General features: G+C 36.1%; 1 protein-coding gene across 1 annotated transcript; it reads right to left on the reverse strand.

The window, feature by feature from the left end:
* Positions 1-11252: 11252 nt before the first annotated feature.
* Positions 11253-12130, reverse strand: LOC107955798 (uncharacterized). The gene is made up of 2 exons (XM_016891596.1): positions 12017-12130; positions 11253-11627 (listed from the first exon to the last, which is right to left on the reverse strand). The coding sequence occupies exons 1-2, from the start codon at positions 12128-12130 to the stop codon at positions 11253-11255; spliced, it is 489 nt and encodes a 162-aa protein (XP_016747085.1).
* Positions 12131-20540: the final 8410 nt, after the last annotated feature.

Below are 20540 nucleotides of genomic sequence, written 5' to 3' on the forward strand. Positions count from 1 at the left end.
CAACTAAAAGAGTACCAAAAGGGCTTGATAGTGTGGATGACTTCGACTTCGATGATCCCGAATCCGATATCTAACTAAACAAAATCTATAAAACAGAAGCCAAAGCCGGTAGCTTTTAGCTTAGTTCAATAATGATCACTTTAAAAGATACATCACAGCTAATGATCACTTATTAATACCCCATAATCAGCTCTTCACACTTCATCAACATATATACACACACAGGTATCAACCCATCTAAGCCCAAAGTTCTTAGTCGATTGAACGAATACTATTAAAACGAATCGACTTCCGAAGCACATGCAAACATACCTTTCGTTTGGTTTGTCGAGGATTAATTGAATTTATTACAGCACAAAACGCCACATTCATACCCAAGTTTCTTCGAATTTAGCCGGATATTACCAAAGCACAATGCCTTCGGTCTTACCCGGGCATAGCAACCGCACGAATGCTTTCGGTCTTAGCCCGGATATATCAACTCGCACAAATGCCTTCGGGTCTTAGCCCGGATCAAATCACTAGCACAAATGCCTTCGGACTTAGCCGATCAATCACTAGCAATGTCGACTTAGCCGATCTCATTCAAAGCTCATGCACATAAATCCAGTTGCACATCCATATTTATTTTCGTTACTAAGGCTCAAACACAAAACATTTATTAAACCTTCCAATTTCAGCTCAATAGCCACACACAAGAGAATGATTTCAATGGCTTATAACATAGTCTCTATGCACATTCGGCTATCCGTCATAGTATGACTAATCATTTCAATATAATTCAAGTAGGGTCATTACTCGAAGACTTACCTCGGATATTTAAATAGTTGTGGATAGACTACTCGATCGCTTTTTCTTTTCCTTTATCAGATTTTGACCCTCTTGGCTCTTGAGCTTGATTCAATAAATAGATTTTATTAAATAACTTATCAATTTAGAGATTCGATTTAATACATGTATACCATACAATTAAGTACAAATGATGTTATTAACTAGATATTAAACATCATACATATGCTCTACTCAAGTACTAAAGAACATAATACTAGCTTAATACCATGCATAATCGAATTTATTTAGCATCATTTAGTTTTATAAAAATACACATATCATCCCAACTCGACACAAGAGTCAAATTCATCACTCAAACATTCACACCAATTTATTTTAATATTTTGGCCGAAACCCTCAATTGGCTAACATAGCCTTAATATTTCAATATAAACACGTATACATCAAACGCAATTTAAAACACTTAACCCTTATACTCAATAATGAAACCAAACCGTATACCTAATTTTTAAACACATCACCTCCAAATGCATGTATTAACTAACATATATCCAATCCACATGCCAAGTTACCATGAATAAATTAAACTTATATATATATATATATAACATAGCTGAATATTCCTTAACATAAAGGCATTTAGTGACATTTTAAAAAAAATATAATAACCATTTCCATAAGTATATTTTCATGCAAAGACCGTACCTAAATCACCAACATTTTAACTCCCAACTACTTAGACTTAACCTTTCATACCCTTATATCTAATGTCATAAGAATAGCCGAATGTCCAAATTAACCAAGCTTAAAGATTTAACCTTCAACACTTTAATATTCCACAACCTATTCTTCAAGGCTTCAAATGTAAAGTAATTAACATTTATACTCTTATGCCGAATTAGCTAACACTTATAATCCATAGCCGAATGTCATTAAACCTAAACCACCATGAAAATTTTACTTATCACCTCATACCTTATTATCAAATTGAACTAATTATGCTTATAAAAATAATATCAAAACCGAAACCTTTTAATAATTAAGCCTCTAATTATTTATTTCAATTACCCAAACGAAATTTTCTCACATTTAACACTTATATACCCATCAATTGTTGAAGACAAACAAAATCTCATTTCCTCCCTTGACAACCACAACCGAAAGCTCAAACCAACATCTAAAATTCCAAGTTTTCAAATGGGCTAATATGGAACTAGCTAATTGACTTAAACTAAGCTTAAAATTTCAAAAACTAACAAAATTTTTACTAACCTTCTCAAGCTTCAAGTGACCGAATGTTTTTGCCCCAATTCTTTCTTTCAATTCGGCCAAGAAGACAAAGATGAAGCTTTGTCTTCATTACTTTTCTTTTTATTCTTTCTTTAATTTATTTCCTTTCTTTTGCATAAAATAATGGCCATTTAATTAAGATTTAGTACATATTATATATATATGACCATCATGGCCGGCCACCACTTAAAATAAAAGGGGTATTTGACATGCAAGTACAATTATTTGCAACATGCATAAATGGGCCATTTTACATTAGCCTAGCACATTTCTAAATTTTCTCACATAAGTCCTATTTAATAAAATTCACTTACAATTTACAAAATTCAACCATGAAATTTTCACACATGCATATATACATATAATAAACATCAAATATGACGGTCAATTATTTTTGTGACTCGGTTTAGTGGTCCCGAAACCACTTTCCGACTAGGGTCAATTTAGGGCTGTCACAACTCTCCCCCACTTAAGAAATTTTCGTCCCCGAAAATCCTACCGTAAATAGGTTTGGGTATCGTTCTTTCATCGAGCTCTTGGTTTCCCAAGTAGCTTCCTCGATCCCGTGTTTGAGCCATAACACCTTCACTAACGGAACCCTTTTGTTTCGCAACTCATTCACTTCACGAGCTAGGATACGCATCGGTTCTTCTTCATAACTCATATCGGCTTGAATTTCAACCTCTGATGGGCTAATTATGTGCGATGGATCAGATCGATAGCGTCGAAGCATCGAAACATGAAAGACGTCGTGAATCTTTTCAAGCTCAGGGGGCAAAATCAATCTATACGCAACCGGACCAACTCGTTCGGAGATTTCGTACGGCCCAATGAATCTCGGGCTCAACTTGCCCTTACGGCCAAACCTGAGTACCTTTTTCCAAGGTGAAACTTTAAGGAACACTTTATCTCCCACCTGATATTCAATGTCCTTTCGTTTCAAATCCGCATACGATTTTTGATGATCTGTGGCTGCTTTCAGACTTTCACGGATTACCTTTACTTTCTGTTCGGCATCCTTAATCAAATCAACTCCGAAAATTTTACTTTCACCGAGCTTGGTCCAAAACAATGGTGTACGGCATTTACGACCGTACAAAGCCTCGTAAGGTGCCATCTTAATACTTGATTGAAAACTATTGTTGTAAGCGAATTCAATCAAAGGTAAATACCGTTCCCATGAACCACTGAACTCGAGGATGCAACATCTCAACATATCCTCAAGTATCTGAATTATCCGCTCAGATTGACCATCGGTTTGGGGATGAAAAGCAGTGCTAAAATGCAGCTTGGTACCCAAAGCTTCTTGCAATTTCCTCCAAAATCGTGAGGTGAATCTCGGATCTCTATCCGACACGATAGAAATAGGTACCCCGTGTAATCTCACAATCTGAGAAACGTACAATTCAGCTAGTTTATCCAATGAAAAATCCGTACGCACGGGGATAAAGTGAGCCGACTTAGTCAGTCTATCGACAACAACCCAAATCGCATCTTTCTTACTTGCTGACAATGGCAGTCCGGACACAAAGTCCATTGTGACTCGATCCCATTTCCACTCAGGTATCATGATCGGCTGAAGTAATCCAAAAGGCACTTGATGTTCCGCTTTCACTTGTTGACATATTAAACATCTCGAAACAAAGTCGGAGATGTCTCGTTTCATACCATGCCACCAAAACCAACGTTTCAAATCGTTGTACATTTTCGTACTCCCCGGGTGAATTGACATTCGGCTACAATGGGCTTCGTTCAGAATCATCGAAATGAGTTCCGAATTCCTTGGAACACACAAACGACTTCTGAACCTCAAACAATCATCATCATCAATTTGAAACTCCGACTCCTTGTTCGGAACACACTCAGCCCGTTTTGCAACCAATTCATCATCAACTTTTTGGGCTTCACGAATTTGATGAATCAATAATGGTTTGGCTTTTAATTCAGCTATTAACACATTGTCGGGTAGAACAGAAAAGTGCACATTCATCGCTCGTAAAGCAAACAATGATTTCTGGCTTAAGGCGTCCGCAACCACATTAGCCTTTCCCGGGTGGTAATCAATGACAAGCTCGTAATCTTTCAACAACTCAAGCCAACGTCTTTGTCGCAGATTTAAGTCTCTTTGAGTCATCAAATATTTGAGACTTTTGTGATCCGAAAATACATGGCACTTTTCACCAAATAAGTAATGTCGCCATATTTTTAAAGCCAATACGATGGCGGCTAGTTCAAGATCATGGGTCGGATAATTTTTCTCATGTGGCTTTAATTGTCTCGACGTATAGGCCACCACTCGACCTTCTTGCATCAATACGCAACCCAACCCAAGTAGGGATGCGTCACTATAAATGACAAACTCTTTGCCTAATTCGGGTTGCACTAAAATTGGAGCTTCAGTCAAATAAGTTTTTAGTTGATCAAAACTTTTCTGACATTTCTCCGTCCATTCGAACTTAACATCCTTTTGAAGTAGCTTCGTCATTGGTGTGGCTATCATCGAGAAACCTTTGACAAATCGTCGGTAATAACCGGCGAGCCCCAGGAAGCTCCGAACTTCGATAATATTTCTTGGAGGCTTCCAATTAAGTATGGCTGAAATTTTGCTCGGGTCAACTCGAATACCCGATGCGGATACCACATGACCCAAGAAGCTAACCTCTCTTAACCAGAACTCACACTTACTGAACTTAGCATATAACTGCTTATCCCGCAAAATTTGCAACACCAGTCTCAGGTGCTCAGCATGTTCGGTCTCATCTCTTGAATAGACCAAGATGTCATCAATGAACACAACTACGAACCGATCCAAATATGGTCTGAAGATCCGATTCATCAAATCCATAAATACCGCAGGGGCATTAGTGAGCCCAAACGGCATCACTAAGAACTCGTAGTGACCATATCTCGTCCTGAAGGCAGTTTTGGGTATGTCCGATTCTCGAATTCGCAACTGATAATAGCCCGATCTCAGATCTATTTTTGAGAACATTGAGGCTCCCTTCAGTTGGTCGAACAAATCATCGATACGCGGTAATGGATATTTGTTCTTTATCGTCACTTTATTCAGTTGACGATAGTCAATGCACAACCTCATGGTTCCGTCCTTCTTTTTCACGAACAATATTGGTGCACCCCAAGGTGAGAAACTTGGTCGAGCAAAACCTCTATCCGTCAATTCTTGCAACTGAGCTTTCAACTCTTTTAACTCGGTTGGTGCCATACGATACGGAGCTATCGAAATCGGCGTAGTCCCAGGTACAAGCTCAATACCAAACTCTATCTCCCGAACAGGTGGTAAACCCGGTAATTCTTCAGGAAAAACATCCGTGTATTCACAAACCACCGGCACAGATTCGGGTTTCTTTTCTAATTCTTTGTCATCAAGTACATACGCAAGGTATGCTTCACACCCTTTTCTTACATATTTCTGGGCCAACATTGCTGGTATTACAGCTGGCATCCCCTCCAAGTCCGTAGACTCAACTCGGATTACTTCGTTATTTGCGCACCTCAAATCAATAGTCTTGCTTTTGCAATTCACAACCGCATCATGCGCGGTCAACCAATCCAAACCAAGAATAACATCAAATTCATCAAACGGCAGAAGCATCAAGTCCGCCGGAAAACAGGAACCTCGAATTTCTAGGGGACATTTCTTACACACTTTGTCAACAAGCACGTAACGACCCAAGGGATTTGACACTCGAATTACGAACTCAGTAGACTCAATAGGTAAAGTCTTACTGGATGCTAAGGTTTCACATATGTAAGAATGAGTAGAACCGGGGTCAATCAAAGCAATTACATTAGTATCAAAGAGAGTGAAAGTACCGGTAATAACATCAGGCGAAGAAGCATCCTTGCGGGCACGTATAGCATAAGCTCTAGCAGGCGCACGAGCCTCGGATCTGGTCGTAGCATCTCTAGATCCTCTCTGACCACCACTAGCATTGCCCGTATTTCTAGATGGTCTACCTCGAGCAGTGGTAGCACCCGGTTTCCCACTCTGATTTACATTCTGTTCAGACAACCACGGGCAATCTTTAATGAAGTGGTCAACTGATCCACACTTGTAACAGGAGCGGTCATGGGATCTACAACTCCCCGAATGCCATTTACCGCAATATCGGCATTCCGTTCTGTCTCGACGTTCATTCCCAACACTGGCGACCGTAGTGCCTCGTGTACCCACAGGGGGTCGATCACGATCTCGTCTAAAAAGGCCCGAAGTGCCTCTGGACCGGCCTACATCATTTCAAAATTTCTTCGATGCCTGTTGAAGAGACTTTCCCAAGGATCTTTTACGAAACTCTCCAGTTCTCACATCAACTTTTTGTTTTTCTTTTCTAAGCTCTTCGGCTTTACAAGCTCGCTCGACAAGTACTACGAACTCTCGTATTTCAAGAATGCCAACGAACATTTTTATATCTTCATTCAGCCCATCCTCGAAGCGTTTACACATGATAGCCTCGGACGAAACACATTCCCGAGCGTATCTACTAAGTCTAACAAATTTTCGCTCGTAATCAGTAACTGACATAGAACCTTGTTTAAGCTTAAGAAATTCCTTCCGTTTTTGATCAACAAATCTCTGACTGATATACTTTTTCCGAAACTCAGTTTGGAAAAACTCCCAAGTTACTTGCTCTCGAGGCACAACAGAAGTCAGAGTACTCCACCAATAGTAGGCAGAATCACGTAACAAGGAGATAGTACACTTTAGGCATTCATCAGGTGTACAAGATAGCTCATCGAGTACCCGGATAGTGTTGTCCAACCAAAATTCAGCTTGCTCGGCATCATCGCTATCCGTAGCCTTAAATTCAGTAGCCCCATGTTTTCGGATTCTGTCAACTGGGGGCTTATTTGACCTTATTTGATCAGTTACCGGAGGTATTGTAGGTGCGGGGGTGGTATTTGTCGGGAATGGAGGTTGTGGAACAGCCGTATTAATTCGAATGTATTGGTTGAACCAATCATTCATCACGCTATAGAAAGCTTGTCTAGCTCCATCATTCAGATTACTAGCATTAGGTTGAGAGTCCGCCGGCGCTGTCTCTTGTGCGGGAGCAGGCGCTACACTCTCAAGATCATCAGCTACGGCTCGGTCGGGATCAGGATCCATTACTATAAATAACACATTTGCGAATGTCAGAAATCACCCCACTATCAAATAATCACATAAAATGGCATGTATAGCTAGAACCAACGCATTATGGTTGTCCTAGAATCGACTAAACCGTAGCTCTGATACCAATCAAATGTAACACCCCCGAACCCGAGACCGTCGCCGGAGTCGAACACGAGGTGTTAACAGACTTCAAACCACTTATTAAAATTTTTCCAGACAAGCTGTCAATCTGCGTACTAGTCACTTTAAAAATCATATCTTGAGCTCTGGAACTCGAAATTCAGTTCCGTGAATTTTCCCTGAAACTAGACTCATATTCCCTTCTACATATTTTTTTCTAGAATTTTTGGTCGGGCCAATTAGTACATTTTATTAGTCAAAGTCTCCCATGTTACTGGGATCGACTACACTGACCTTTGCGCATTACGACCTGGATATCTCCCTGTACAGAGCTTCAATACTGATGACGTTTGTTTCTATAGAAACTAGACTCAGAGAGGAATCCATACATATATGGCTTGACTCCTAATTGTCTCTGGTTAATTTGTAATGAATTTCCAAAGTCGGAACAGGAAATCCAGAAACCGTTCTGGCCCTGTCTCACGAGAACCTGAATATCTCTTAATATACTGTTCATATGATTGTTTCGTTACTTTCATATGAAAATAGATTCATCAAGGTTCGATTAAATAATTTATTCACTATTTAATTCCATTCCTACAAATTTTTGTGATTTTTCAAATCCACACCACTGCTGCTGTCAGCATCTGTTTTCAAGGTAAACTTTACCTATTTCGTGGTTACCACGGACCAACTAGGGTTTTGTCATACATAGGTCCGCATATGATCATATTTAGCCATTCCAATGGCTGATCATTTGCTCAACACTTCCATTCCAAACCATAGTCACATCATGAAACCACATATACATACATAAACACAAATGGTCTAATGCCATACTCCACTTCTACAAGCCATTTTCGCATGGCTGTACACACATACATCACAAAAAGTACTTGAACAACAACAATGGGTAGTCCTATACATGCCATATCCAGAGTTCAACTAAAAGAGTACCAAAAGGGCTTTGATAGTGTGGATGACTTCGACTTCGATGATCCCGAATCCGATATCTAACGAACAAAATCTATAAAACAGAGAGCCAAAGCAACGGGGTAAGCATTTTAAAGCTTAGTAAGTTTCAAGTAATGAAATCAGCTTTGACTAAAGTATTACATTCACATAGCTAAATGAATCACTTTATTAATACACATTCTCATAATCATGCTTACTTCACACTTCATCAACATATATACACACACAAGGTATCAACCCATCTAAAAGCCCAAAAGTTCGTTAGTCGATTGAACGAATACTATTTAAAACGAATCGACTTCCTGAAGCACATGCAAACATACCTTATCGTTTGGGTTTGTCGAGCGTATTAATTGAATTTATTACAGCACAAAACGCTCACATTCATACCCAAGTTTCTTCGGAATTTAGCCGGATATTACCACAAGCACAATTGCCTTCGGGTCTTAACCCGGGCATAGCAACTCGCACGAATGCCTTCGGGTCTTAGCCCGGATATATCAACTCGCACAAATGCCTTCGGGTCTTAGCCCGGATCAAATCACTAGCACAAATGCCTTCGGGACTTAGCCCGGATCAAATCACTAGCACAAATGCCTTCGGGACTTAGCCCGGATCAAATCACTAGCACAAATGCCTTCGGGACTTAGCCCGGATCTCATTCAAATGCTCATGCACACATAAATCAACAGTCTTGGCACATCCATATTTCATTTTCGTTACTAAGGCTCAAACTCAAAACATTTATTAAACCTTTCCAATTTCGGCTCAATAGCCACACACAAAGAGCATGATTTCAATTGGCTTTATAACATAGTCTCTATGCACATTCGGCTATCCGTCATAGTATGACTAATCATTTCAATATAATTCAAGTAGGGTCATTACTCGAAGACTTACCTCGGATATTTTAAATAGTTGTGGATAGACTACTCGATCGCTTTTTCTTTTCCTTTATCAGATTTTGACCCTCTTGGCTCTTGAGCTTGATTCAATAAATAGATTTTATTAAATAACTTATCAATTTAGCGATTCGATTTAATACATGTATACCATACAATTAAGTACAAATGATGTTATTAACTAGATATTAAACATCATACATATGCTCTACTCAAGTACTAAAGAACATAATACTAGCTTAATACCATGCATAATCGAATTTATTTAGCATCATTTAGTTTTATAAAAATACACATATCATCCCAACTCGACACAAGAGTCAAATTCATCACTCAAACATTCACACCAATTTATTTTAATATTTTGGCCGAAACCCTCAATTGGCTAACATAGCCTTAATATTTCAATATAAACACGTATACATCAAACGCAATTTAAAACACTTAACCCTTATACTCAATAATGAAACCAAACCGTATACCTAATTTTTAAACACATCACCTCCAAATGCATGTATTAACTAACATATATCCAATCCACATGCCAAGTTACCATGAATAAATTAAACTTATATATATATATATATAACATAGCTGAATATTCCTTAACATAAAGGCATTTAGTGACATTTTAAAAAAAATATAATAACCATTTCCATAAGTATATTTTCATGCAAAGACCGTACCTAAATCACCAACATTTTAACTCCCAACTACTTAGACTTAACCTTTCATACCCTTATATCTAATGTCATAAGAATAGCCGAATGTCCAAATTAACCAAGCTTAAAGATTTAACCTTCAACACTTTAATATTCCACAACCTATTCTTCAAGGCTTCAAATATAAAGTAATTAACATTTATACTCTTATGCCGAATTAGCTAACACTTATAATCCATAGCCGAATGTCATTAAACCTAAACCACCATGAAAATTTTACTTATCACCTCATACCTTATTATCAAATTGAACTAATTATGCTTATAAAAATAATATCAAAACCGAAACCTTTTAATAATTAAGCCTCTAATTATTTATTTCAATTACCCAAACGAAATTTTCTCACATTTAACACTTATATACCCATCAATTGTTGAAGACAAACAAAATCTCATTTCCTCCCTTGACAACCACAACCGAAAGCTCAAACCAACATCTAAAATTCCAAGTTTTCAAATGGGCTAATATGGAACTAGCTAATTGACTTAAACTAAGCTTAAAATTTCAAAAACTAACAAAATTTTTACTAACCTTCTCAAGCTTCAAGTGACCGGATGTTTTTGCCCCAATTCTTTCTTTCAATTCGGCCAAGAAGACAAAGATGAAGCTTTGTCTTCATTACTTTTCTTTTTATTCTTTCTTTAATTTATTTCCTTTCTTTTGCATAAAATAATGGCCATTTAATTAAGATTTAGTACATATTATATATATATGACCATCATGGCCGGCCACCACTTAAAATAAAAGGGGTATTTGACATGCAAGTACAATTATTTGCAACATGCCTAAATGGGCCATTTTACATTAGCCTAGCACATTTCTAAATTTTCTCACATAAGTCCTATTTAATAAAATTCACTTACAATTTACAAAATTCAACCATGAAATTTTCACACATGCATATATACATATAATAAACATCAAATATGACGGTCAATTATTTTTGTGACTCAGTTTAGTGGTCCCAAAACCACTTTCCGACTAGGGTCAATTTAGGGCTGTCACAAATCCGGTTCATAATATCCATAAAAGCAGCCGGAGTATTTGTTAACCTAAATAACATCACCAAGATTTCATAATGCCCATACCGTGTTCGAAACACTGTCTTTGGTACATCACTCACTCTCACCTTTAACTGATAATAGCCTGATCTTAAATCAATCTTCGAAAACATAGAAGCTCCTTTTAATTGATCAAATAAATTATCAATGAAAGGTAACGGGTATTTATTCTTGATGGTCACCTTGTTCAACTGTCGATAATCAATAATAACCGTATCGAACTATCTTTCTTCTTAACAAATAACATTGGAACTCCTCAAGGTGATGTACTAGGCCGTATAAAACCTCGATCTAATAAATCTTGTAGTTGTACCTTCAACTCCTTCAACTCAGTTGGTAACATACGATATGAAGGTATTGACATTGGATCTGTACCCGGGTATACTTTAATCACAAATTCAACTTCCCGTTCAGGAGATAATCTAGGTAACTCTTCAGAAAATACATCAGGAAATTCACATATAGTTCGAATTTTACTACATTTACTTTCCACCGAATCTGAATTAATAACATATGTTAGGAAAGCAGCACAACCCTGATAAAGAGGCTTACTAGCTTTGATTGCCGAGATAATACAAACTGTTCCACTAGTCTGAATACCATTTACTTCAATCTGATCACCACTTTCATTCTGAACAGTGAACTTCTTTTTATAACAGTCTAAAATTACTTCATGTTCTGATAGCCAGTGCATACCTAGTATAATGTTAAAGTCGCCAAATGGCATAATCAATAAATCATCAGGAAAAGATCTTGAATCATTAATGGACTTTTTCGACAAATTTGATTCACTAACATTTTTTGCCCCAGAGGACTAGACACCTCCACTGTTACTCTAGACAGTTCAGGTTTTAATTTTCCCGTCTCAACTAGTTTTGTATTAACATAAGAATGTGACAACCCCGGACCTATTAAAGCATAAACGGGTTCTGAATGAAATAGAAATATACCTGTCACCACATCATGTGCATCTCTTTATTCTCGAGTTCTTATAACATATGCTCGGGCTAGAGCTCTAACTTCTGATTGTTGAGTGGCAACTTCACTTGTTCTTCTAGCACCTCCTCTAGTAACTGAACCACCTCTTCCTGACCCTCGACCTCTGGAAGCAGATTCAGATCTCTGTGATACCATTGGTGCTGCTTTATCAATTTTTGGACAGTCTTTTACAAAATGATCAGTAGATCCACAGCGGAAACAACCTCTAATTAATCTCCAGCATTCACCCCAATATTTATTCCCATAATGTTAATATTCCAGAATTTCAGTATTTCTGGATGGCCCTCTGACGCTACTAGTGAAAACTTTTGTCTGTTTACCACGATTTCTATTACTTCTATTTGATCTAGAACCAAATCTTCCCCTACTTTAAAATTCTTTTGATCTCTTAGGTTGTGGATTAGAGCTTGTAGTTCCAGAACGTTTCCGAAGTGAACGAGAAATTTCAGGCTTTTTGTCTAACCCCAACACTTGTTCAACCATTTTGGCCCTCTCAATTAAATCTGCAAGTTCAGTAATTCGTAGGGACACTAACTATAATCGTAATTCATCATGCAGTCTTTGTAAAAACTGTTTACATCTGTCAGCTTCAGTCGGTACAAATTCAATTGCATATTTGCTCAATCTCAAAAACTCCCGTTCATAATCCACTATAGACATCTCACCTTGTTTCAGCATCAAGAACTCCTGTTTTCTGTCTTCCATATATAATTCTCCCAAATAGTTTTTTTAAAATTCTCTTAGAAAGAATTCCCAACTTATCTGTTCCTTTGGTACATGTTGAGTTACCGATTCCCACAATACATACGCTTCTCCTTGTAATAAATAAATTACACACAATAAGCTTTCCTGTGGGGTACATTCAAGTTGCTTCAGAATTCTCTTTGTAGTCTCTATCCAGTTTTCAGCTACAGACGGATCATTCCCTTTGATCCCAAAAATTCGGTAGCACCATACTTCTGCAATTCTTTAATCAGAGCTCGTATAGTTGGAGAGGTAGGAGTTATATTAGGTATAGTACCTACTGCTCTTTGAAGAGCATCAGCTATCACTTGGAGTATTTCTGTATTATCTCTTTCTTTAATCACTCCTTTCAACATTTGGCAGTTGATTATCTACCGGATTTACACTAGGTGCTGGAGATTCTGATTCATTCATATCATACGGTTCATCATCTTCATTATACATTTCTTGATCAGTTTCTTCAATATTTTTGTCGGACATCTTTAGTTTTAAAATAGAAATAACAATAATTCAGTGTATATATATGTCAGCATCCAATCCCGACTCAAATTTAACTCAATAAAGGCATGTACCTCTACACTCAATTCCAAGCTCAATTTAGTCTGAGAATCGGCTAAACCTGAATAGCTCTGATACCACTAAATGTAACACCCTCTAACCCTTTTCTGTCATCGAAATACGGAGCATTACTAGTCACTACAGTTTATAACACGAATCATATAAAATTAAACATTGTATAGTTTAGTAATATATCTTATTAACCACTTTTTTTTGTACATTCAAGGCCCATGGAATATGTTAAGAACAAACCGAAACCCAATCAGAAGCTTATAAACTTTTTCGTAAAATTTCCAAGGTTTCTCTGAATGAACAGTACTACGCGCTCGTGTGGTTTAGAGACATGCCTGTGTTGTCACCCCGTGTGAGTTACACAGCTAGGACACACCCGTGTCCTCTACCCGTGTACTTCTCTGACTTTTTTCTCATGAACAAACTAGTTTTACACGGCCAAGACACACGCCCGTGTGCTTAGCCCTTGTGGATTTAATTTCAATTTGAACCTAGTACAGTTTTCACATGGCTAGGCACATGCCCGTGTGCTGTGGCCGTGTACTACACACGGCTAAGACACACGCCCATGTCTCTGCCCGTGTGGCCATACCTGAGCATTCTGTTTACATTATTTTAGATATAGGGGACACACGACCTACTCACATGCCTGTGTAAGGGCTGTGTGTCTCACATGGACTGATCACACGCCCGTGTGCCAGGCCGTGTAGACTCAAAATGAACCTTATAGTCCAAGTTTACCAACCCTGCAAACTTTAATAACAAGCAACTTAAAATTCAATCTTTCAACCAATCCAAAACATGAATAAATACATCCATTTCACATTAAAATTATCAATGTTATGATCCAACTCGAGTGTATTCGTAAGTGTTTAACATAAAACTTCAAGACAATGTACTTTGGTACTAATTGAATCAATTCAAATTAAACTATATAATTGACCATATTATAAACATAACCTTTGCATACATGAGTTAACCATTATCATTCTTTCATTGTTAACATTCACATTCAAAATGACTTCCAAAAGACAACCTAGGTACACACCATTTCTCAAAATAAAATTCATCACCAAGTATTTGAGTTCGGGCTTGGCTTGGATGCTGAGTTGTTAGGTGCTTTCGTACCTAACCTGCACACGGAAACAAATGGTACGTTGAGTATACACTCAGTGGTATTTCTATAAACCAACACTTAAATCATTATTAACATAAAATGCATTTAAGTTATTAACTTCAAATCTAACAACACTACTCATATTCAAAGTTCTTTCTCAATGAAACATTCAGTTCAATAATATTTCAATCAATAATAGTAGATTTTCAGTACAGTAGCACAATCATTCAGTTGTCCAGTACAGTAAATTTACCCCTGTTAACATAATTCGGACTTTGGAGGATACACGGATCCAACCAACACACCAGTATGGCACATTGTGCCTCATCGGCTTTGTCGAAGTAAATAGTAGCAGTACAGTACATAGTACCTCATCGGATTAAACCGAAGTAACAGAAATAGTACGACACACGAAGTGCCTTATCGACACCAAGTCGAACTAACAGAATGGCACTATTAGTGCCTCATCAACCCATGGTCAAAGTATCCCCGTACACTTCCAATCCTATATCATGCCAATTATATCCAACCTAGCCCGGCACTGTTAGTAAAGTATTCATTTCACTTTAATTTTTAGATAACAATCAATATACATTTCAGTTTATATATTCACAACTCAAATAAATTCAATACAATAATAACAATACTGACCTCTATACCACTTACCATATATATATAATGAATGCAAAAATAATTATTAAGTTTGGTTTATAGAAATACAAACCGTAAATTTTTCGGATTACTCCCCGTCAACTTTCTCTTTTCCTTCCTTTGTCGATGTCTCCGGTACTATGTTAGCTACGAAAATTAAACAATTTATACTATTAATGCAATAACAATTCACAATAAATAAATAAATTTCTATTCAATTCAAACCTCAATTTTTAATTTAACCTTAATTAACACTTTTACTTTTATCACTCAATTCATACTTCATTACTATTCAATTTCCTATCATATTCACCTTAAACTTTAACTATCCATGGTAAAACCCTAGTTTCAAGTTTCTTTCAATTTAGTCCCTCAAACATAAAACTTATAACTTCCTTTTCAAGTTAATCCCTTAGTCAATTCTAACTTGATATTTTTTTAATTAAATCCCTAATTCAACAATTTGTTCAACATAACCCATGTCTAATAATCTTCTAACTTTCAAAATTTCCACCTACATAAAGTGATATTTGTCTCTAGGACTCCAAAAACATCAAAATTATAAAGAAAGAGACTCAATTGACTTATTAAATTAAGCTTCAAGCTTTAAAACCCTAATTTCCCTTTCTTTTTCTTTCTTTCTTTTTCTCCCCAATTTCATTTCTTCCCTGTTATCTTTTTCTATTGTTTCTTTATTTTCTTTATTTTATTTCTATTATGTTTTAATTGATTATTAATATAATAATATTATATATATATATATATTAAATATCTTATACTTAAAATATAAGTAAATACATATATATTTTTTATTTGTATAAATACTGTAACACCCTTCACCCGTATCCAACTCCAGGACAGGGTTTGAGGCATTACCAAACTTAAACATTCACAAACATACAAAATCGGGTCACCAAATTTCACCCAAAATTAAAACTTTTCAAACACATGCATATCATCCATTATATAAGCCTTCGAATCCTATAACATACATCGGGGTGGTTCGGGACTAAATCGAGAACTTTGAAAATCTTTGGGAAACTTAACCAATTTTTCTCTCTTTGGGGAGTCACACGTCCGTGTGGATTGGGCCGTGTGGTGACACACGCCTGTGTGACTTGGGACACGCCCGTGTCCTCAGCCCATGTAACTCTCTGTTTATGACATCAGCAGCTGTTTAAGGGCACACGGCCAAGGCACACACCCGTGGCCAGAAGCCGTGTCCTCCACACGGCTGAGACACACGGCCGTGTCTCTACCCGTGTGGTCAAAATTTAGGCTAATTTCCAAGCTTTTTTGTCATTTTCACATGCACACACATACATTTGACCTTGTCATCTTATTAATCACTTATACCATTATGTTATGGTTATTAACTTATACATCAACATCCATGTTCAGGGCACTAACAACTTATTACCATATCACACAATCATTCCATGACCATAACTGCCTCGAACGGTCCTAAGGCATTCATCGTGTACACATGCCATATACTTCTCATACATAGTGAACAAGCACAGTCACATAACCAAATCACAAGACATTAACACATATTCTGGATAAATAGGCTTACAAGCCAAAATCGTTTTAAGCCACATCTCATGGCTATAAACAACAAATCAATATAAGCTAATACCTTTGGCTAATCACAAAAATAGTCATCATAGAAAAACTAAGTCCCTAACTCACTTGAAAACATTTGACTTACACATGTCAATACTCCAAGGATAATGGCTTGATAGTGTGATGCTGCCTCCGATAATCTCCAACCCCGAGCTGACCTGAAAAAACTAAAAGAAATGGAAAGGAAGGAGTAAGCTTTACGCTTAGTAAGCTCGCATGAAAATAATAAGCAATGAAAAACATGCTATTTTCATATTCTTTCTATTTATTTAAATTCCAGCTAAGCTGTTTTCTCGAGTCTCAGTCATTAAATTATTTATATCTGGAGTTACGAGACTCCAAATCAAGATCCATTAATATTCCCAGAAACTAGACTCATATTAATCCCTACCATAAAATTTTCAGAATTTTTGGTTGGCCAATAAGTATGGTTTATTATTTAAAGTCTCCACTGTTTCATTGCTTGACAGCTTCAATCTCTATCTACTAAAAATCAAATATCTCATAGTATAAGACTCAGATAATGTTCTCGTCTCTTTTTCCTGAAATTATACTGATTAAGGATTTCGTTCATATAATTCCTAACTCATAATTATTTTTGTACAATTTCTAGTGATTTTCCAAATTCAGAACAGGGGATTCCGAACTCATTCTGACTCTGTCTCACAAGAATTCAAATATCTCATCATATTAAATTCTTTTGCTTATACCGTTCATTCCATGTGAAACTAGACTCAATAAGCTTTCATTTCATACTTTATTCAACATTTAAATAAATTTATACTATTTTTAGTGGGTTTCCAAATTAAGACTAATGCTGCTGTCCAAATCTGTGTTGGTACAATATAATGATCACTATCATAAAATCATTTCCAACTAATCATGAACTTACCATTTCATGGATTCCTTAATCATTTTTCAAAATATAGCTCAATATAAAAGTCATTATTTCTTATAGGCATACTTAGTCATGCATTCCAAGTATAGGATAATTCCCTGGTCACATGCACTCAATCTTCAAATTAGTCTCATGACAAAACATCATAGCATTTGATTCAAGAATTTCCATTCTCATTTCTCATTTTGATCCCGTTGAATTTCTTAAGAATCTCGATGGATAGCCCATTTACTTTCAAATCATGCAAGTGATCATTTTCAAGCACGCACTTCCGCGAACCTCAAATCTTACCACGGAATTGCTAGTCCAGGCTAAATTCCCCGTAACATAAACTCATAAGGTGATGTCGGGATTACTAGTCCAGGCTAAATCCCTTATAGTGGCAATCACTCTTAATGAGCTCGGATCTGAATTACCAGTCCAGGCTAAATTCAGACCTAATCAGATTACCTGTCCGGGCTAGATCCTTCCTATATTTGAGATCAACGGATTACCCGTCCAAGCTAAATCCTTTTTTGCAACACATGCAGGATCTTAGGTCACATGTAAATCATGGTTTATCCATCGAAATTACGTTTTTACTTCAACTGGGACATTTATCATCATGTCATTAATAATAGCACATTTCATGAGCTTTCATGTCATCATTATATACAACCATCACACATTCATAAAACATGTATTTAGGCATATTAGAATTTACTTTAAGTTATTCGAACTTACCTATCGAAATCTCGTCAGTTACAACCTTGTAGCAATTCATACAACCCATGTAATAGTAATTTAACATTCAATTCATGTAACAATAATTTACCATTCAATTTCACATGACACAACAAGCATACATTTTCCATATCATACACACCATCCATCAACTTCTCTTAAACATATTAAATCATACAATTTATGTCATATCAATAAAGAATTACAATTTATGCATGATATTGTATTATTATTAACACACGAACTTACCTCGGATCCAGAAACGATAATATACCATTTAATCCATAACCTTGTATTATCTCGATTTAAGCCTGAATCTCGATTTATTTAATATAATAATATCACATTTAGCCTACTAATTAGTCACATTATTCATAAGGGTCCAAAAATAATATTTTTACAAATTTTCATTTTGACCCTTAAACTTTCACATATTTTCACTTTTGCCCTAATGCTCGTAAAATGATTTTTATTCAATTTCCTTACATTTTAAGCCTAGATGAATCATTTTCATAACTATTGCAGCCCCCAATTTCCACTAAATCACCCTTTTATGACTAATTTTACAACTTTTACAAAACGGTCCTTTCGGATGTTTTCATCAAAAACCGCTTAGTAAAAGTAGTTTATTTAACACCCAACACTCATTTTCTACCATTAGACATCAAAATGCATGCATATTACTAATGGCTAAATTTTTAAACATAAACCCTAACTCAAAATAATGGTAGAAATGAGTAGATCATGTTACCAGGACTTCAAAAATGTAAAGAACATTAAAAACGGGGTTCGGGATCACTTACAAATGAGCTTGGAAAGCTTGAAAACCCTAGCCATGGTGTTTTAATGAGACATTCGCCATGAGGAAGAAGATGAGCAAATTTGGTTTATTTTGGCTTTTTAATTCATTTAATTACCAATTTACTAAAATGCCCTTAATGAAAAACTTTTAAAAACCTATCATACCATGTCTATTTTTTTCCACAAACTTCAAAATGGTCTAATTACCATTTAAGGACCTTTAATTTAAAAACTCATAACAATTAGACACCTCTAACATGTAGAACTCAACTTTTGCACTTTTTATAATTTAGTCCTTTTGACCAAATTGAGTGCCCAAACGTCGAAATTTTCGAACGAAATTTTCACAAAATTATTCCATAAAATTGTAGACCATAGAATTATAATAAAAATAAAATTTTCCTTATCGAATTTGTGGTCCCGAAACCACTGTTCCGACTAGGCCCTATTTTGGGATGTTACAAATACAATTATTACAAATGTATTAATTTATACCACACATTTGTCCCCTTTGGCTTATTCACTAATTTAGTCCCTTCAGTTTTCTTTTGTCTATAATTAAACTTTTACACTATATTCAATCTAGTCCTATACTAAATTAACCTTAATTCAAGCTAATTTACCTAGCCAAAATCTAATTAATCATTCAACTATTATTCGTAAATATTTCTAATAAATATTTAAGAACCCAATTTTCTGAAATAGTAAGCCAGAAACTTGATTTTTGATACCCATAAATTTCGGGTCATTACACTTATTTTTTAATTCAATTGGTTATTTTTAAATTTTTTTTATAGATATACTAAGATGGGATTTGCGAGTAATGTAAAGCCGCGTTTTATTCAACCAACGATAGTAGCAGTTAACGAATCTCTTCTAAATTAATCTAGAGCTTTTTCGAAATCTAATTGGTTAGTTTAGTATTCAGCTAAGATAATGGCAAATCTTGATTTCTTCATTGGAGATGAAGCACTCATGCGATCACGATCAAACAATAACTATAACATTACCCATCCCATGAAGCATGGCAAAGTGGACAATTGGGATGCTATGGAATGATATTGGAAACAATGTATTTTTAATTATTTATGGTGTGATCCTAAGGATCATTATTTTTTGCTGACTGAAAGTCCACTTACTCTGCTCTTGAGAATTGAGAATATATGGGTGAAATCATGTTTGAGACGTTTAATGTTCTAGGGCTTTATATTGTTATGAATTGTGTCCTTGCTTTAGTTATTAGGTACATTACATCTAAGGTTTGTGATTGGTTTCCTGTAGTGTTGTAACGACCCCATAGTCAGAGGTGTCGAAAAGTGAGGTTCGGGACTTTATTCTCGTGAAACAAACCCATAAATATTTTTATTAAACATTTACGAGGTTAGTTAGTAGTGAATTATATTTTGGATTAGTAA

Source organism: Gossypium hirsutum, chromosome A12 (genome assembly GCF_007990345.1).
Source record: "Gossypium hirsutum isolate 1008001.06 chromosome A12, Gossypium_hirsutum_v2.1, whole genome shotgun sequence".
Taxonomy (NCBI): Eukaryota; Viridiplantae; Streptophyta; class Magnoliopsida; order Malvales; family Malvaceae; genus Gossypium; species Gossypium hirsutum.

Coding starts and splice junctions, on each gene's coding strand:
- LOC107955798 (XM_016891596.1), bottom strand. CDS start 12,130: ATGGTATCACAGAGATCTGAATCTGCTTCCAGAGGTCGAGGGTCAGGA. Junction 11,628..12,016: donor TTGCCACTCAACAATCAGAA/GTTAGAGCTCTA, acceptor TTCACTGTTCAG/AATGAAAGTGGTGATCAGAT.